Consider the following 20154-nt stretch of genomic DNA (forward strand, 5'->3'; position numbering starts at 1 on the left):
AAACATATGCGTACCGATCACTTGTCTTCAATGTTGATGTGGTATTAAAGTTATATGTGCCGTAACTGGGCGAAGATTTTGACATGTTATTTATTCTTCACTAATCTATTGAAAACCATAAAGTTTGATAAATAAAGCTGTGAAAATCAATCAAATGACTTCAGATGTGTGATAAACGTTAGTTGCAACACAGAAATTATGCACTTTTAAAACTGTTGTTTTATACCTTATGTATGTTTATATGGAAAGTTACCTGCAGAAATAACTTAACAATGACTAATAACGCTATAAAAATGTTAAACGAAATTGTAGATCACGATTTGGCTTCATGGTCCGACCGTATGGACTCATTTCACTTCACTACAGATGTTAATACAATGATTTTTTAAATGGCAGTACTGCCAAAAATCATTTTCAGCTCTTATATGTATTAGTAAAATTAAAACGTAAGCATTGAAAATACTGTAATTCTCAAAATGTTGGTAACTTTTGGTAATAAATAACATATTAAAAGCTCATCTTGATTAATGAGAATGAAAAATACGTCACATATAACTTTAAAAGAGCTATTAAATTACTATCCATTTTCCCCAACTTTCAGAAATAGCGAAACAATATTATCACCGGAAGGTGGGACTTATCGACAGTAAATCGTACTTCATCCAAAAAAGTCTAATACTATAGGCAGGTTTAGAGGACTAAATGATGGGCCTCGTGCACAGGGCCTCGTACTAATGAGCACTGACATGTGACTGCTTATGTAATGGCCTATATTAGAATTAGAGTTCAGAGCTAGGAAGAAAGAAATAAAATGTAAATGAAATCCTGGTTTACCATTTTGTTATTGATACTTCATTTCGTATAATTATTCTTTATCTATAGGTTTCTTCCGATACTGTAGCAAGACAGTTGTTTTGTGGCGCTGTGTTCACTTTGAGCCAAGGATGGATGAAATCCGATCATATCCGAAAGATTATTAGAGATCTCGGACAAAACGAGAGAGAAGCGAGAACCGGAAGTCGTGCTAAGAGAACGAGGCAAAACGTCTTTTTTTCTGTCTGGCTAGACTTCACTACAAAAAATCAAGATGCCGCGGATTATGATCAAGGGCGGCGTATGGAGAAACACAGAGGTAATTGCAACACGTAAAGAGAAAGCGATGATGTCATTTTAGTTACATTCTGCACGTTTGTTGGCTGAATGTGACAGTATATGGAAGAAGGGGGGGGGGGGGGGGGGGTTAATAAACAAAAAAAAGCCGGTGTGAACTATTCTAGTGTGGAGGATTCAATAATAAATAATAATTTTAAACGGGGTTCATATACACTTTACTGATCACTTAAGGTATGTGTAATTTCTATAGCCAATAAAGAAAAGCCTTGAACGTGCAGATTACAAGAGACAAAAAACTTAATTCGGTCTGTCTCTTCTTTAGTAAATTTTAATTATTGCATTTTTAACGTGCTAATTAACAGACAGATCACAACCACATTTACCATTCACATGAGCCAAACCTCCAGTTATCAAGCGTTTCTGTAATGTTTGGCAATTATAAAAGATAAGTTGATCAACCCATGAAACTTTAGTTATAAATAGTTAATAGTTAATAAGATGTTTTTGAAGTGGAACTGGACAGGACTACATTGATGACCTGGTAGTCCAAATTTCTGACAATCTTGCTATATTGACATATTGCAGATACTGGGACCCAACCAGTAGTCGTGACTGAACAGTAGTCGTGATTGTGTGCATATATTCTACTGTGCCTTCAGATTTCAGAATTTCTGAACAAGTGACAAATACTTTATGATGGTTTTGTTTTGTTTTTGTGGAAATAATGTGGTTCATGAGAAACACACACAGTTTTTTCCCAAATCACGACTACTGTTCCTTCACAGCTACTGGTAGGGTCCCAGTACATTTGAATTCGACCCTTATTAATTAAAATTGAGCAATTTTTCCCACCCATCATAAGAGGTTTTAAATTTGAACCCCGGTTTGAGTGTTACATTTTCATCACTCTTTTAATTAGTTGTTACATACCTATATAACTCATGCATCCTCTATTTATAAATGTATAATGTATTAATGTATATGTTTTAGATTGATTTTAATATCAGAAATATAAGAAGTATATATGTATTTATAGTCATTTCAACTTCAGCATTTTCTGTGCATGCATTATAAGAACTATATTTAAGTGTAAAATCACAATAGATCTCATTTACAAATAAATTAGAATATGTTCTCAGAAATTTGTGATAGTAATTGGTTTTGCTTTTACATTTTAACAGGTGCAATATTTCAACATATATGTTTTTATTAAATCACAGGATGAGATTTTAAAGGCAGCTGTTATGAAATATGGGAAAAACCAGTGGGCCAGAATTGCATCATTATTGCACAGAAAATCTGCAAAACAGTGTAAAGCCAGATGGTAAGATTACTCTAAATTACTGTATTTGACTCAATAAGTGCCCATGGCGTTTAGAAAATTTAAAAAATGAAAAAGTGCTTAATAAGACAAAATCATTGTAAACCTATGTCTGGGCATTTGAAATGAAGCCTCAAAAGAGGGGATCAAGGGGCACTTATTGGGTCAAATACAGTAGTCATTGTGGTATCATCTTTCAATACATGAAATCTTATTGATGATCAACATTGCTTGTTACATTGTTATAAAATACAGTGCTTTCTGACAAATCATTCTTCTTATTGGATCTTTAACATGTGCATTTATAGTTATAAGATTTAATTTATTTGTGTCGGTCAAGGAAGTAATATCAATGGTATGTTGTAGTGTTCTCCCGATGATCGAATATAATCAATGTCTAATTGAAAAGACAACCAATTTCAATCAATCGATTATTATGATGTATCAGCAATCAACATCGATGATCAGTATCAAAACAGGAAGTGGGAATTCTACATTCATTTTCCCTTAGACAGTACAGAGTTTATGCCGTTTCTCTCTTTAGCAATGACTTCTTACCAAACTTGCTGTTTGAACATGTATTACAAAATAAACATACTATATAGGCCTAATTGGTTCATAAGTAAAGATTAATACATTGACTTAAGTAGTGTTTCCCACAGGAAAAAAAAGGGCATGGTGCTGGGTTTTGAAAAGGGCACCTTGACCGCGATAAATAACCATCAGAGGGGCACAAAGGTTATATCGACAACTTCCAATACATGGGGAAATCTTTAAAACTGTCTTGTTGTTTATTTAATTCTGGTTCAACTTAATATCATTTAAAAGCTTTAAACTCTCTGAGTTGCTAAGTAATATCAGGACATCTATTTAATTATTCTGAGTGAAAAAAATGATTTTGAAAATTGTAATCTGCAGATCATATGATCATGACTATAATTGATTCACAAGAAAGATCTAAATTTCATTTATATTAATTAAAAGAATGGGAAAATTCAAAATGTATTTCTTTATTTCAATCCAATTACCTTTATTTTAATATATATCTTTATTTAAATATTAAAAATACTGTATTGATTTGAATAAGATAACATGCTTCATAATAATGGACAATTAATTAAAATAATGTTCTACATTTACAAGCACTAAATTAAGAAAATACAGATAAGTGTTAGAGTAGTATGCAAAATATTTCAATTTAATCTGATAGAGAAAAAAGTTGATTTCTTTTTAATTTGATTTATTTTAATTACTTTGCTATTAATAATTTTATTATTATTAAGATATCTTTTCTAAAAATAAATTCACACCGAAATTCTAAAAAAATAATACCGTTTTCATTTTTAAAAACGTGAATATTAGTAAAATCCTGAAATTCAATACCTCCGGATCTACTATTACAATACACCCAAAATGGCGGCCATTACGATTGCAAATCTTGTGACATCCATCCGATATAGATAGGCCTATTAAACATTAAAAACGTGAGTAAATCATTTACAGTTGTAAGCAGTATTTGTTTTTGAAGTAGTGCTCACTAGCTGTAGTCATAAAACTTATTGAAAGGCCAGCTGATTGTTTTCTAGGCTGCCGATCGGCTGCTTGACTTCAGCTTACGTAATACACAGACCTGAAAGTGACACCACAAGCCAAGGTGGAAATAGCCCAAGGCTGCTAATTAGGGCCACTGGGGTGTTGGTCAGGGGGTCAGGGAGTGGTCACACTTCTTTTGTTTACTTAATTATCAAGCCACTACCTGGTATTTGGTAATTTAGTAGAAGTGTACTGGGGACAAACAGGGCACGGCGTTAGGTCAAAGGGGCATGGCGTCAGGTAAAAAGGGCACGGCGCGGCGCCATGCTAATCGGGGCTGTGGGAAACACTACTTAAGTCAATCTGATAATAGATAAGGATACAAAACTATGCAAAATAAAGCCAGCATGAAAACAAAATGCCTTAATGCCAGTCATCGATATGATAACGCTTTTCATTTCATATAGGCCTACATTTATATTATTTCACTTATATTGAATTTTAAAAGTCAACTTTATCAAAGTTTGTAAATTGAATTTGAAGATTATTGGATTCTTGCTTTTTGTTAAGAATTTTGTTAATAGTTCTTTTATTGGATAACATCTGAAGCAAAAGAAAACATGAAAAGGTTTTAAAAAAAAAAAAAAAAAAAAAAAAAACTGCTAAGGGTATGTATGTCCAAATATTAAATTTTGATAAGTGATATCAATAAAATTCATGCCATTAACCGATTAATAATTGAAAATAGATCAGTTGACACTAACCAATTTTATCTGATCATCGATGATGAAATCTTAACCGATTTCCAACACTAGTATATATGTTCCTGGTAACACTACACAGGATCCTTATAAATTGATTTCTGTTGGATACAAATTACTAAAAGTAGTAAATATGGGCAAGGAAGTGTACTATTTGTGCATATAGTTCTTGGTATGGAGTGTTAAATCTCAATACGAAAATAAGGCCAGCAAAACATTTGGTTAGTGTTCTTTGGAAAACACTGTATATGTTACATAATACCATGTAAAAAGCTTTTAAAATCAATGTTTGTTTTTAGGTTTGAATGGCTGGATCCCAGTATTAAGAAGACAGAGTGGAGTAGAGAGGAGGAAGAGAAACTGTTACATTTGGCCAAGTTGATGCCAACACAGTGGAGGACCATCGCCCCCATTATTGGACGTACCGCTGCACAGTGTTTGGAGCATTATGAATATCTACTGTACGTTGTAAACAAATGTTGCTATATCTTAATGTCAAAAATATGTCTCAACAAATCATGTTATTAGTCAGCTAAATGTTAATGGATATTTTTCAGAATAGTTTTTATGTGTAAATCTAAGTATACATGTAGTTGAATTTGTGTTTTGTTAGTCTAGGCTTAATATTTTTACTATAATATTTTATAACTTTACTGTTGCCAAATCAGCTTTGAGTTAACAAGGTTGACATAAGCATACTGCAACTGTGGTAAATACTAGCAATAATACATATTATCTTGGTTACAGAGAAATCCTTGGTAGGATAGTAATTCGGAGGAAAATGTAGATTTGATACATAGTTTAGACAAATTTAGATTATAGTTTATACAGAGTACTATACATTTCCAACAATCCACTTTCAGTTTGTAATCTTACAGGACATAATAGCCATTTATTTGGCAGGTTAATTGTTCATTAATTGATGTAAATTAAGTGTTCTTAACTTTAAGGTTATGATGTCAAATTATTACAATTATTGTAAAACTTTAGTGACAAAGCCCAAAATCGAGATGAATCAGAGGATGACCCGAGGAAACTTAGACCTGGGGAGATTGATCCAAACCCTGAAACAAAACCAGCCAAGCCAGATCCAGTCGACATGGACGAAGATGGTGGGGATTTAAATTTATAGCCTTATTAGATCAATTAACTTTCAATATAAATTGACTGAATCCTAGTAAGATACATAGTTGTAATAACTTTTATGTCACAGTATGTAGTAAATGTTCCATTTTGACCTGTATTCATTTATGATAGTAGTTCAGCCATGTAACTGCAAAAGTATTTGTATTTGTTTACTTATTTTATGGAATTTATATTTGTTCTATTCTTCAGAGTTGGAGATGTTGTCAGAAGCTCGAGCTAGGCTAGCGAACACACAGGGTAAAAAAGCCAAGCGGAAAGCAAGGGAAAAGCAGCTGGAAGAAGCTAGGTAATACAAGATCATTCATGTAGAATATAAAAATCAGTAAGTGAGTCTTAAATCACTCAAATCTTCTCTAAATATTTAACTTTAGAAAATAATTACATTTGTTAGATGCTTAATATTGATAAGTATTTTATGTGTATGTGTTAAAACTGAAGAAGACTTTCTGAAGTTTTCTCTCAATCTGTCTGCTAGTTTGTCATTCCACTTAAACTCAGCACTCTTTCTGTTTGATTTCTTCATAGATAATCACCCAACTTCATTTACAAGTAGAGAATTGAAAATTACTGGGTGATGGTCACTAACCATTACTGGGGGAAAAATGACAACACGATAGTGATTTCTTTTCATCAAGGATTGTTAAAGATAAGTTTGAGTTTTTCTGCCATTGTCAGGTGTTGTTCCTGTAACACATTATGATGCAGTGGTCTAAAAGGGGACATGCATGCCGTGATTAACACAGGAAATAATACTGTTTATGTGTATTAAAATCTGTGTCAATATCTGATTACAGGAGATTGGCAGCTTTACAGAAGAGGCGTGAACTGAGAGCAGCAGGCATAGAGTAAGTAAGGGAGATAATTCATCCTATCTTGAGATATCTTTATCATTCAAGAATTAAGATATTATGTTTGACTTAAGGCATTGTAGATTGTGTCAAATTTGAAATGTTTATGCATTGTGAGTCCTTGTTTTAGTATATGTCACAGAAGCAGAATGCACACTGGGATTGATTTTTAGGTCACCTGGCCCAAAGGGCCGGTGAGCTTATGTCATGGCGCGGCGTCCGTCGTCCGTCCGTCCGTCCGTCCGTCGTCCGTCCGTCCGTCCGTCCGTCCGTCCGTCAACATTTCCTTTAAATCGCTACTAGTCATAGAGTTCTGCATGGATTGTAACCAAATTTGGCCACAAACATCCTTGGGGGAGGGGGAACAGAACTTGTATAAATTTTGGCTCTGGCCCCCCCCGGGGCAGGAGGGGCGGGGCCCAATAGGGGAAATAGAGGTAAATCCTATAAATCGCTACTTGTCCTAGAGTTCTGCATGGATTGTAACCAAATTTGACCACAAACATCCTTGGGGGAGGGGAAACAGAACTTGTATAAATTTTGGCTCTGACGCCCCGGGGCAGGAGGGGCGGGGCCCAATAGGGGTAATAGAGGTAAATCCTTTAAATCGCTACTTGTCATAGAGCTCTGAATGGAATGTAACCAAATTTGGCCACATACATCCTTTGGGGAAGGGGAACAGAACTTGTATAAATTTTGGATCTGGTCCCCCGGGGGCAGGAGGGGCGGGGCCCAATAGGGGAAATAGAGGTAAATCCTTTAAATCGCTACTAGTCATAGAGTTCTACATGAATTGTATCCAAATTTGGCCACAAACATCCTTGGGGGAAGGGGAACAGAACTTGTATAAATTTTGGCTCTGACCCCCCGGGGGCAGGAGGGGCGGGGCCGAATAGGGGAAATAAAGGTAAATCCTTTTAATCGCTTCTCGTCATAGAGTTCTGAATGGAATGTAACCAAATTTGGCCACAAACATCCTTGGGGGAGGGGGAACAGACCTTGTATAAATTTTGGCTCTGACCCCCCAGGGGCAGGAGGGGCGGGGCCCAATAGGGGAAATAGAGGTAAATCCTTTAAATCTCTTTTTGTCCTAGAGCTCTACATGAATTGTAACCAAATTTGGCCACAAACATCCTTGGGGGAAGGGGAACAGAACTTGTATAAATTTTGGCTCTGATCCCCCAGGGGCAGGAGGGGCGGGGCCCAATAGGGGAAATAGAGGTAAATCCTTTAAATCGCTACTAGTCATAGAGTTCTGAATGGAATGTAACCAAATTTGGCCACAAGCATCCTTTGGGGAAGGGGAACAGAACTTGTATAAATTTTGGCTCTGACCCCCCGGGGGCAGGAGGGGCGGGGCCCAATAGGGGAAATAGAGGTAAATCCTTTAAATCGCTACTAGTCATAGAGTTCTGCATGGATTGTAACCAAATTTGGCCACAAACATCCTTGGGGGAGGGGGAACAGAACTTGTATAAATTTTGGCTCTGACCCCCTGGGGGCGGGAGGGGTGGGGCCCAATAGGGGATTTAGAGGTTAATATTAAAATTCCTTCAGAAAAGAAACAATGAACCTGTATTCAGAACATTGCTTGGCATTACAAACCAGGTGAGCGATACAGGCCCTCTGGGCCTCTTGTTAGGTCACCTGAGACAAAGTCTCAAGTGACCTATTCTAATCATCTTTTGTCCATCGTCGTCCGTCGTATGGCGATAAACAATTTACTTTTTTGACTTCTTCTCCAAAACTGCTGAACCCATTTTGTTGAAATTTTGCAGAAACCTTCCATAGCCAAAGGTCAACCAAAGTTGGGAATGATATGGTCCCAGCCCCCCAGGGGCCTGAGGGGTGGGACCAAAAGGGGTCAAATAGGCTAAAACTTCAAAAATCTTCTGAAATTCCAGAAATGGCAGAATCAAATACTCTTCATAGATTGAAAGGTCTTGAAGTCCTTTACAAAAATTGTGAATTATATGACCCTGGGGTCTCGCGTTCCCTCCTGGGGAGGGGGTCAAGTTTACTATAGTTTATATAGGGAAAACACATTTTTGAGCATTATCTGGTCATTTGTAATAGATATAAGTCAAATGTTGTCAGAATTATCAGTATGAGATGGCCGTTGAATCCTATTAACAATTTTTCCACGACTGACCCCCAGGAGCCTGAGAGGTGGGGCCAAAAGGGGTCAAATAGACTGAAACATCAAAAATCTTCTGAAATTCCAGAAATGGCAGAATACTCTTCATAGATTGAAAGGTCTTGAGGTCCTTTACAGAATTGTGAATTATATGACCCTGGGGTCTCATGTTTCCCCCTGGGGAGGGGGTCAAGTTTACTATAGTTTATATAAAAAAAAAACATTTATGAACGTTATTTTCTTATTTTTCATAGGAAATTAGTCAATCTGGGTTAGAATATTTAGCCTGAGATAGCATTTTATCGTCATATCCATATTTGTCTTGGCCGACCCCCAGGGGCCAGAGGGGCGGGGCCAAAAGGGGTCAAATTGGCAAACTTTTCAAAAATCTTCCGAATTCACAGATCAATGGAACCAAATACTCTTCATAGATACGTCTTAAGGCCCTTTACAAAATATTTGAATTTCATGGCCCTGGAATCTCAGATTTTTCCCTGGGGAGGGAGTAAAATTTACTATAGTTTATATAGGCAAAACACATTTAGGAATATTATATGCTTAGTTTTAACAGGAAATGAGTCAAACTGGGTTAGAATTATTTCACATTTATGAATATTATTTGCTTAGTTTTAACAGGAAATGAGTCAAACTGGGTTAGAATTATTACCCTGAAATAGCATTTTAATACCATATCCATATTGGTCCTGGCTGACCCCAAGGGACCAGAGGGGCGGGGCCAAAATGGGTTAAAATGGCTAAAATTTCAAAAATCTTCTGAATTCACAGGTTTGATGGAACCAAATAATCTTCATAGATTAAAAAGTGAAATTTATAAAATCACTGACACTGACTGACTTCTAGTTTGGTTTTGTTGTTTAACGTTGGCAAAGCAAATTGGAATTTTAAGCATAAGGTTTGATAACATAATAAACTAACTATCAAAATGAAAAGCAAAAAAATAAAAATTCTAATACGAAGGTTCAAACTTTAATGTATATTCTAATATGTAAATACTTTTTTACAGATTTGAACCAGCTTTGCAATTCTCTTTCTGTATCGGCACTCAAGGTGACCGTCAAGGCCTCTTGGGCCTCTTGTTTCAAAATCTACTTATATCCAGAAATTCTGTTTTGTGTAATTTACAGCATAAAGAAACAAAGAAAGAAGAAGAGAGGAGTTGACTACAATGCAGAAATCCCATTTGAAAAGAAACCTGCTCCAGGTAATATTAAAATCTGTCACAGTTGATGAATATACATAACATCATTGAGAGAAATATGTAACCCCAGTATCGGTATTAACCTGGATGGATAATGCAGGTAATTGGATCTTACATATGTCTATTATGTACATTTTCTTTTGGTCTCTCAATGTAAGTAACAAAAGTTATTTTTGCTCAAGGAATCAATTTTTTTCTCATCTGTTATGATGTTACATATACATGAAATAAAAGACATTATACTTCATTGTATATCCTATTCTAAAATCTTGATAATAAGCTTAAACTGAAAATAGGCTAATCTTGAAAAAAGGCCTCAGATTTCTAGCAGTAAAATTTGAATTTCACAGACTTACACCAATGTTGTGAACAACAGAGAAAGTCAGGTTTTGACTTGTTCTTTGTTACAGGGTTCTACGACACATCTGAGGAGGTATATGTGGCAGAGGAACCAAATTTCAAACGTCTGAGACAACAAAACCTGGAAGGAGAACGAAGATCTGATAAAGAGGAGGTAATTAAAACTGTTAGGTGGTTTACAATCAATGACATATCCAAGTACTTTTAGTAGACACTTTTATTTCTCTACCTATTTTCTACAAATATCATGATCTTTTGTTTATGCATTAATTGCTCACCTTCCAAAGAAAACAAATAATAACTTAGAAAATTAAGTAGTAGAAGCATCAGGAAGGTAAAGTAAGATACAAAATTGATTTGGTAAAGCCAGGGTATGAGGAATTCTATTTCGTAACAGTAACTTCTTCTTTGATCAGAGAAGAAAAATAAATTAACACATGCTAGATTTGAAAATTGTCAGAGTGTGCAAAATTTTCTTAATATTAAGTTTATATCATCTAATATCTTCATATGAAAATCTGAAACGCAAAAAGTATTCATATATCACAACATCAATACTTCTATGTTAATTATCAGAAAGAGCGGAGGAAAGACAAACAGAAACAGAAGAAAAGGAAAGAAAATGACTTACCTGGAGCTATTGCCAGTCAAAGCAAGTATGTGACATTATGGTTTTATAAATTCTCCTACAAAATCACAATTATAAATACCTTTTATATTTAGAGCTTTATATATTATATACTTATACAAAATTACAATTATAGATACCTTTCTGATAATGTAACTTTAAGGTCTTAGATTATCTGATAAAATTTTAATCCTTCTGATGATATCTTTTGTTGAATCAGTTTCCAGGAACCTGTAAAGAAAAGAAGCAAGTTGGTGTTACCATCACCACAGATATCAGATGCAGAGCTTGAAGAGGTAAAGATTGTTTTGTATATATTACAAATTTTACATTAGATACATGCCAGGTACAGGTCGGTGGTTTTTCTCAAGGGACTCTGACTTTCCTCCATCTTTAAAGCTGGCACACTCTTAAATGACCATGGCTGTTAATAGGACATTAAACTAATCAAACCAAATAGTAGTAATTTGTTTCTTTAGGTGGTGATATGATTGTAATGTTAACAATTTGTTTCACTAGGTGGTGAAGGTAGGTCAGGCCAGTGAATATGCACGTCAGCAGGCAGAGGAGAGTGGTTCTACAGATGGTGCTAGTCAAGCCCTTCTTCAGGACTACAGTCTCAACCCTACAGCTACCAACCTCCGCACTCCCAGGACCCCAGCCCTACAAGACAATATTGTCCAGGTATATATAGCTTGATATTTAGTCCCAACCTTACAGCTATGAACCTCCGCACCCCCAGGACCCCGGCCCTACATGACAATATTGTCCAGATATATATAGCTTGATATTTAGTCCCAACCCTATAGCTACCAACCTCCGCAACCCTCAGGACCCGACCCTACAAAACAATATTGTCCAGGTATATGTAGCTTGATATTTAGTCCCAACCTTACAGCTACCAACCTCCGCACCCCCAGGACCCCGGCAGTACAAGACAATATTGTCCAGGTGTATGTAGCTTGATATTTAGTCCCAACCTTACAGCTACCAACCTCCGCACCTCCAGGACCCCATCCCTACAGACAATATTGTCCAGGTATATGTAGCTTGATATTTAGTCCCAACCTTACAGCTTCCAACCTCCGCACCTCCAGGACCCCGGCCCTACAAGACAATATTGTCCAGGTATATGTAGCTTGATATTTAGTCCCAACCTTACAGCTACCAACCTCCGCACCCCAAGGACCCCCGCCCTACAAGACAATATTGTCCAGGTATGTCCCAACGCCACACCTACCAATACTTATGAACAAGTACTATTTCAATTTATACCCACATTTTTTAGTTAAATTTTTTGAGAAGTATGTTGTGCAATAATTTAATAACCTAATTTATTTACAGGAGGCCCAGAACATCATGGCTTTAACAGTGGTGGACACGCCCCTAAAGGGAGGCCTGAACACCCCTCTCACCGAGTCAGACTTCAGCAGTGTGACTCCAAAACACAACCTACCACAGACCCCCAACACCATGATCACCACGCCAATGAGAACCCCCGGGCCAGGGGAGGGACCAGGTACGTGTTTATCATATTTTTCACCTTTATTTTGGTGTCAGGTGAATGGGCTCAATTCTTTGTTGATATTTACCTAAAAGTCACAAGTGAGATGAACCATGGAATTATCGTTAACTTTGGTGTTTAGAAATTAATTGTGATATATTCTGTTAAAATCTATTTGACTTCAGGATCAAAAATAGACCACTTCTGCCTGTCGCTGAATTACTATCAACTCTATGATCCTTTTTAAATTCAAGTATACGATTTGAATAAAAAAGGTAAAGGAATGAATTAATGTGCTAAAGATATTGTTTATGCTATTGATGTATATTGAGTTATAAAGGTCAATACTAAACAGTGGATAATTTGATTTTGAAAATTTGTACCTGTAGGTATGACCCCTCAGATGATGGGTGGGATGACCCCGCGTGGGGTGCCAGGACAACAGACGCCCCTGAGGACTCCAGTCAGGGACAAACTGAACATTAACCAGCCAGAAGAGAACTTTGATATGGCTGTCGGTGACCAATACTATCAGGTAAGGATGTAATGCCGTCTGGATCGGTATCAAACACTAAGTAAAGTACTTTTGTACTCACCTTTAGTGTATGTTTTGGTGGTCCCTAATATAAATTTGATGATGGTTTTAAAATATTCCTTATTGAATCATTTTCATGATTCCAAAAATGAACATCTATATACAAACTCCTGCAAAACATTATCGAGAAATTGGTGAAAGACATCTTTGTTACGGAAATTCAACCAAGAAATTCACGAAGAGAATATGCAGAATAAAATGAAAAAGAATTATATGAAAATGAAAAATCAAAAGTATTTTAGTTTTAAATGTTTTCTTATGAATAATATGAAACAAAAATAAAATTTTATTTCACAACTAACTACCTCTGTCTACAGCAAGATCTGAAGAAACAGTTGAAGCAAGGTCTGGCCAGTCTGCCCCGTCCTAAAAACGATTATGAAATTGTAGTACCAGAGGATATGGAACAGACTGGAGAGGAACAAATGGACGCAGACGCGTACGTCGAGGATCAGGCTGACCTCGACCAGCGCTATGAGGAAATCCAGCATGCAAAACGTAATGGTCACCTGATCTCTGTTTACATATACTAAAATATATTGCATCTGTTATTGTACCAACCTTATGACCCAATTAGTAATCACCTTTACCTTTAAACCAAACAGGGGCATGTTGCCCAATTAGTTCAGGTGTTTGGTATGTTATCACAAGTCCTCCACATCAGGATACAATACTGGCCTTAGGTTTTTCTCCATATTTCCTCATCTACCAGAACCTGATGTATCCTTAAAAAAACATGATCAATCCATCTTTCTGTTAGTGACACTATATAAATTTTACCTCCTTTTTAGCCCACCATCTGTTGATGGTGGGCTATTCAAATCGCTTTTTGTCCGTGGTCCGTCGTCCTTCCGTCCGTCCGTCCGACCGTCCGACCTTCCGTCCGTTAACAATTCTTGTTACCACTATTTTTCAGAAAGTGCTGAAGGGATGTTTCTCAAATTTCATATGTAGATTCCCCTAGGGCCCTAGTTGTGCATATTGAATTTTGGGACCAATAGGTCAACAAAATGGCCGCCAGGCAGCCATCTTGGATTTTGATAGGTAAAAGTTTGTTACCGCTATTTCTCAGAATGTACTGAAGGGATCTTTCTCAAATTTTACATGTAAGTTTCCCTAGGGGCCTAGTTGTGCATATTGCATTTTGGGACCAATCGGTTAACAAGATGGCCGACAGGCCGACATCTTGGATTTTGATAGTTTAAAGTTTGTTACCGCTATTTCTCAGAAAGTACCAAAAGAATTCTTATCAAATTTCATGTACAGGTTCTCCGAGGGCCGTAGTTATGTATATTGCATTTTGGGACCGATTGGTGAACAAGATGGCCGACAGGCCGCCATCTTGGATTTTGACAATTGAAGTTTGTTACAGCTATTTCTCAGAAAGCACTGAAGGGATTTGTCTCAAATTGTATGTGCAGGTTCCCCTAGGGGTCTAGTTGTGCATATTGCATTTTCGGACCAATCGGTGAACAAGATGGCTGACAGGACGCTATCTTGGATTTTGATAGTTGAAGCTTGTTACCACTATAGAAAGTACTCAAGGGATCTCTCTCAAATTTCATGTACAGGTTCCCCTAGGTCCCTGGTTATGCATATTGCATTTTGATACCGATTGGTGAACAAGATGGCCGACCGGACGCCATCTTGGATTTTGACAATTGAAGTTTTTTTCCGCTATGTCAAATAATGTACTGAAGGGATCTGTCTGAAATTGTATGTGCAAGTTCCCCTAGGGGTCTAGTTGTGCATATTGCATTTTCGGACCAATCGGTGAACAAGATGGCTGACAGGACGCCATCTTGGATTTTGATAGTTGAAGCTTGTTACCACTATAGAAAGTACTCAAGGGATCTGTCTCAAATTTCATGTGTAGTAATATGTAGTAAAAGCTTGAAAAGCAGAGGTGGGCACCAAGATCCCTCTGGGATCTCTTGTCTATTTACTAAAGTTCAGAATTATTTTCCTAGAATAATGTTTTAGCCGTAATCATAAGTAATATTTTAACTTTTATATACTATCATGAAAGGTCTGATTGCATTGTTCTTGGCCTGCAGGTATGAAGGAGTTACGACTTCGTTCTCAGGCAGTACAGCTTGACCTTCCACGACCGTCTGAAATCAACAAAAATATTCTCCGTGTTGTGGGACAAGGCGACCCACCTCTGATGGAGCTACAGAGGGTAGGTATTTCTCATTGTGTTGTGGGACAAGGTGACCCACCTCTGATGGAGCTACAGAGGGTAGGTATTTCTCATTGTGTTTTGGGACAAGATGACCCACTTCTGATGGAGCTACAGAGGGTAGGTATTTCTCATTGTGTTGTGGGACAATGTGACCCACCTCTGATGGAGCTACAGAGGGTAGGTATTTCTCATTGTGTTGTGGGACAAGGTGACCCACCTCTGATGGAGCTACAGAGGGTAGGTATTTCTCATTGTGTTGTGGGACAAGGTGACCCACCTCTGATGGAGCTACAGAGGGTAGGCATTTCTCATTGTGTTGTGGGACAAGGTGATCCACCTCTGATGGAGCTACAGAGGGTAGGTATTTCTCATTGTGTTGTGGGACAAGGTGACCCACCTCTGATGGAGCTACAGAGGGTAGGTATTTCTCATTACACCTAGAATTGTTAGTAATTATTCACCTAGTAGTAAGCATTCTTTACTGCTGTGATAAGGGATAACTTTCAGGTTTTAACATTACAGAGTAAATTTTCATAAATTCAGAATCTTATTTTCCTTTTATGACTGATGAAGATGAACACCCCAACTCTCTCTTTACTGTAGATTTCATTTGACATTAGTGTTGTCAGTTAACATTCAGCAGTTTTTAAGAAAAAAAATTTAAGAAAGCATTTTTATTCACCAAGTTGTCTTGAATTCATAATAGATGATTCTGACTTTGACAGGCAGAAGAGCTGATCAAGAAAGAGATGTTGACTATGCTACATTATGATGCTGTGTATAGCCCGACCCCGGGGCAGCTTGGTGTCAACCCTAACAGTAAGAAGCCTAGTCAGAAGGGCGTGGCTAATCAGGCTCAACACCTGGCTTACCTGGAACAGCATCCGTACGCCAGCTACACAGAGGATGATCTGGACGGGGTAAGCTATCCATAACTGTATTGTACCCTCCAAAATACAGGATCATCCTGTTGCTGCTAGGGAAAACATCACTATGTCTTAATGATGTGATGTCATCAATACATGCGACATCCATTGTCACCGTTGTCATCAATTTTATAATATCATATTCATAGATCTGTGAGTTTGCTATTGACATGTATGTATATGGAGTTAATATCTTCAATTCTGTATGTGTCAATGTTTCCCCAGGCGAAACAACTACTGAAGCGTGAGATGGAAGTGGTGAAGACTGGGATGAACCATGGCGATCTGTCGATAGAGTCCTACTCCCAGGTGTGGGAGGAATGTTACTCCCAGGTGCTGTATCTTCCCTCACAGAACCGCTACACTCGTGCCAACCTCGCCAATAAGAAGGATCGTATAGAATCCTTGGAGAAACGTCTAGAGGTTAGTACCCTCTCTGGTCACAAAGTATAAATTTTCAGTTTGATTTAACATTATTTGATGTCTAAAACATATATCTTTCATGATTTCTTGGCAATCAAAGACTGTCTTGTCTTGTCTTAACCCATTGTCAAAGGACTATGTATGGTTTGGGCACTTTTATGGCCCCTAATTCCATCAACAGGTTATTTAGTAATTCAATTGTTGAATATCAAGTACATCTTATGTATTATTACAGCTGTAGTTGCCATCCTAAATATGCAAAAATTATGAAAATGTGGAAATTTATTCAATTTTTGGCCATTTTTGCCACAATTTTCATCTAGAAACCATAGAGCGCATCTTTGAACAAACTTAATATTTCTCCTAAATGTGTGTCTGGGGTACCTACATTTATTGCCATTAAATCAGGGGCGTACTAGATATTTCAAATGCAATAATTTCATTCCTTGATACTTCGTGTAAAAAATCTATGGATTTGGGGGCCAAAAAGGGTACAAACCATACAGAGTCCTTTTAACAAAAAATTGCTTCACTTCTGAACAGAACTTCTAGCACAACAATATCCAAACTCCATATGTGCTATAAAAAATGGGACAGCTGGAGAAACACCATATGACTTGTGATACCTGATAAATATTTTTTTAATTCTAGAGCAACAGATCACACATGACCAAAGACGCAAAGCAAGCCGCTAAGCTTGAGAAAAGGTTAAAGATCCTGCTCGGAGGTTATCAGGTAATTGTTTGAGTTATTTTATCTTAGATTTATTTGACATAAGATAAATACAGGCAGTAAAAAGTCAATAAGAACAAGAAACTTTAATGAATTGGCTTTTGTACCTACTTTGTTCAAACTTGATCTCTTGTTGAAACAAATGGATGTCTACAATTTGACACATAACATGCTTCAATAACAGTTACCATGGAAACAAAATGAAGGAAGGTTTGGTTGTCATGGTTTCAAAAAAGGGGTAATGTGGGGAATATTAATTAGCCAATGACTTTTAAGTTCTAGTTGTCATTGTAAAACGTCTACTCTATTTTGAGTTTCGTTCTGAACATTAATAACAATAATATCTGTAATGTTATGAAATATTTTGCTTTATTTTCAGTCCCGTTCTCAAGGTCTTATTAAACAAATCCATGATGTATATGAGCAAATTGAGCAGACTTTTGTAGAATTGAAAACATTTGAGAATCTACGACAACATGAATTGGGAGCTATACCTAAACGATCTGAGGTAAAATGTCTTTTACGTAGTTAGTTTTCATTCAACAACACGGTGTTATACATTGTGGAACATGTCTTGTAATTTAAAAAAAAGACTGGGTGAATTACAAAATGTAATTTCTCTAAGATATTTGTACTTAATCCTCTTATTTATGAAAAAAAAGGAAAATGCTTCATCGAAGAGGTTATTGAACATTTTATGGTATTCATTATTTAAAACAAAATATTTCTGTCACTTTATTGAATAATTTTTCCTGGCTTTTTTCAGTCGTTAACAGAAGACGTACAGCGACAGACCGACAGAGAAAAGGAATTACAGAAAAAGTTCAGTGAACTTCAATACAGAAAAGATATATTGCAATATGAACGGAGGTGAAAGGACTTTGAATGTTTCTGATCAGACTTTTCAGCATGTGAGAAAGTGAAAGGTTGTGTTTGTCAGTTTGTCATAAAATGTGAGGATATGAAAGGTTATGGAAGTTATTAACATGTACATTGATAGGGGATGCCACGATGGCTTCCACCATAAAAAATTAATGAAATGTTTGACATATCTGAGTTAAGACTAAAGTAAGCTGTTGCATTTTTGAATTTGATAAACAGAGAAGAAATTTATCGATAAGATTGATTTAAAGAATCCACATGGCTTCAAATATGAACAAAAATCTAAACAATGAAACAAAAATAATGTGTAAGAATAAATCATTGTTTTGGTCAGTATTAACACTGTGTTCAAATTAAAAGTTATTAAGACAAAGCCAGTATCAAAAGAAAACTTTCTCCGATTAGATTTAATATTTATCGTTTGCTGTCTTATAATTTCAATGAAAATTCTCAAACCAATAGGGCTTCTGAGACAGTAATATCATAGTAAGCATGTTAGAAATGCATAGAGAACAAATAATTTAAACCTTTTTCTTTATCCTTGCACAGGAATAATAAATCCAATGAATTATTTAAGACGTGTACATTTCATTGTCTTGTAATAAATGATTTTGTCCAAAAATTTGATCTTTATCTTTTTTAACATTTACAGTTTGTATTATATGTAGTCTTGTCTATAGCCTTCCAAAATGGGGTCTTAATTATGTCATTTAGTCTTCAAAGGTGTGCTGAACAACAAAATTAGTTCTGAAAAAAACACTTAAAAATTACTAATCTTGATAGAATGATGTAATGTGGACCCAACTTTTGAAAACTTATCAAAAAAAAATACATTATTCAATTTTGCTTGTTACGAGCATATTCATTGGCTTAAAAAATTCACTTTATCAGCCCATAAAGGAAAAAAATAGCGTCTCCTTTAGTGACTTTGCTTCTGATTGGCTGAGATGACGGCGTAATGATTTCATAGACAAAAGAGTCCCAAAATGAATTTTGAGTACTAAAGAGATTATATTTTGTAAATTGAATTATAAGGATTAATTTGAATAGATTTTTTATGTTATGGAGATATAACACAAAAATCTGAGTGTACTTCGCGGTTTATTTAGAGTACACTCAGATTTTTGTGTTATATCTCCATAACATAAAAAATCTATTCAAGTTAATCCTTAAATAATTTAAACCCCAATTTTGGAAGACTTACCCAGCAAGAATGCTACACTATAGAACTACAGTAAGAGGTAGCCCCATACTAAAACGGCTGGAACAATCGTAATACAACGTAGAACTGGTAGGTTTTCTGTTAGCCAATTCCATTAACATTTATCAAATAAATCTTGATTTTGGAATGAACAGCCCATCTTAAACAACTTTCACCTTTCAGCACACATGAAAGGAAACTGTTGGTGTACCATACAACCATCATTAAATCTTAATACAACCACAAAAGGCAATCAGTTCATCACACTCACCTTCCACCATCTCTTTGCCAAACAAAGTGTCTGTTGTCCGCGACATGCTCATCGTCGCGTAGTTGAATTAACCGAAAGTCTATAGGGAGCATCAAATTGAAATAAAAGGCAGTTTTGGAAACTGTTGGTGACTGGTTGAATGGTAGATTGGGAGTCAGCGATTAATTCATTGATAAAAACAACCTATTTTGATAACAACAAAATATGCAAAACAAATTATTGCAGCATGCTGGCGCATTCTTCATGAAAAAACTTTTGCTGAATTCTTTCAAAACAACATGTTTACATGTAAAGGTCATTATTCTGACATGGAGCCGACAGTTTCGCTTTGTCAGTTCTCTTAAAAAAAGCAATATTTCTCTGTAAAGT

General features: G+C 36.3%; 1 protein-coding gene across 1 annotated transcript; it reads left to right on the forward strand.

Annotated features, from left to right (window-relative positions):
- The first annotated feature begins 977 nt into the window (after positions 1-977).
- On the forward strand, positions 978-18932 carry LOC138332895 (cell division cycle 5-like protein). Its single transcript, XM_069280907.1, has 20 exons — positions 978-1132; positions 2334-2437; positions 5028-5189; positions 5719-5840; positions 6064-6160; positions 6669-6719; positions 10005-10081; positions 10489-10592; positions 11015-11094; positions 11287-11362; positions 11586-11750; positions 12411-12585; positions 12960-13105; positions 13483-13663; positions 15223-15347; positions 16076-16270; positions 16502-16699; positions 17351-17434; positions 17811-17939; positions 18198-18932. The coding sequence occupies exons 1-20, from the start codon at positions 1088-1090 to the stop codon at positions 18303-18305; spliced, it is 2424 nt and encodes an 807-aa protein (XP_069137008.1). The 5' UTR covers positions 978-1087; the 3' UTR covers positions 18306-18932.
- The last annotated feature ends 1222 nt before the right edge of the window (positions 18933-20154 follow it).

This window comes from Argopecten irradians, chromosome 1 (genome assembly GCF_041381155.1).
Source record: "Argopecten irradians isolate NY chromosome 1, Ai_NY, whole genome shotgun sequence".
Taxonomy (NCBI): Eukaryota; Metazoa; Mollusca; class Bivalvia; order Pectinida; family Pectinidae; genus Argopecten; species Argopecten irradians.

What these genes read in the sequence shown, in the direction of transcription:
- LOC138332895 (XM_069280907.1), top strand. Translation starts at nt 1,088, where the DNA reads ATGCCGCGGATTATGATCAAGGGCGGCGTATGGAGAAACACAGAG. An exon ending in TCGGTGACCAATACTATCAG is followed by an intron (nt 13,106 to 13,482) that starts GTAAGGATGTAA and finishes CTCTGTCTACAG; the next exon opens with CAAGATCTGAAGAAACAGTT. An exon ending in CCTTGGAGAAACGTCTAGAG is followed by an intron (nt 16,700 to 17,350) that starts GTTAGTACCCTC and finishes TTTTAATTCTAG; the next exon opens with AGCAACAGATCACACATGAC.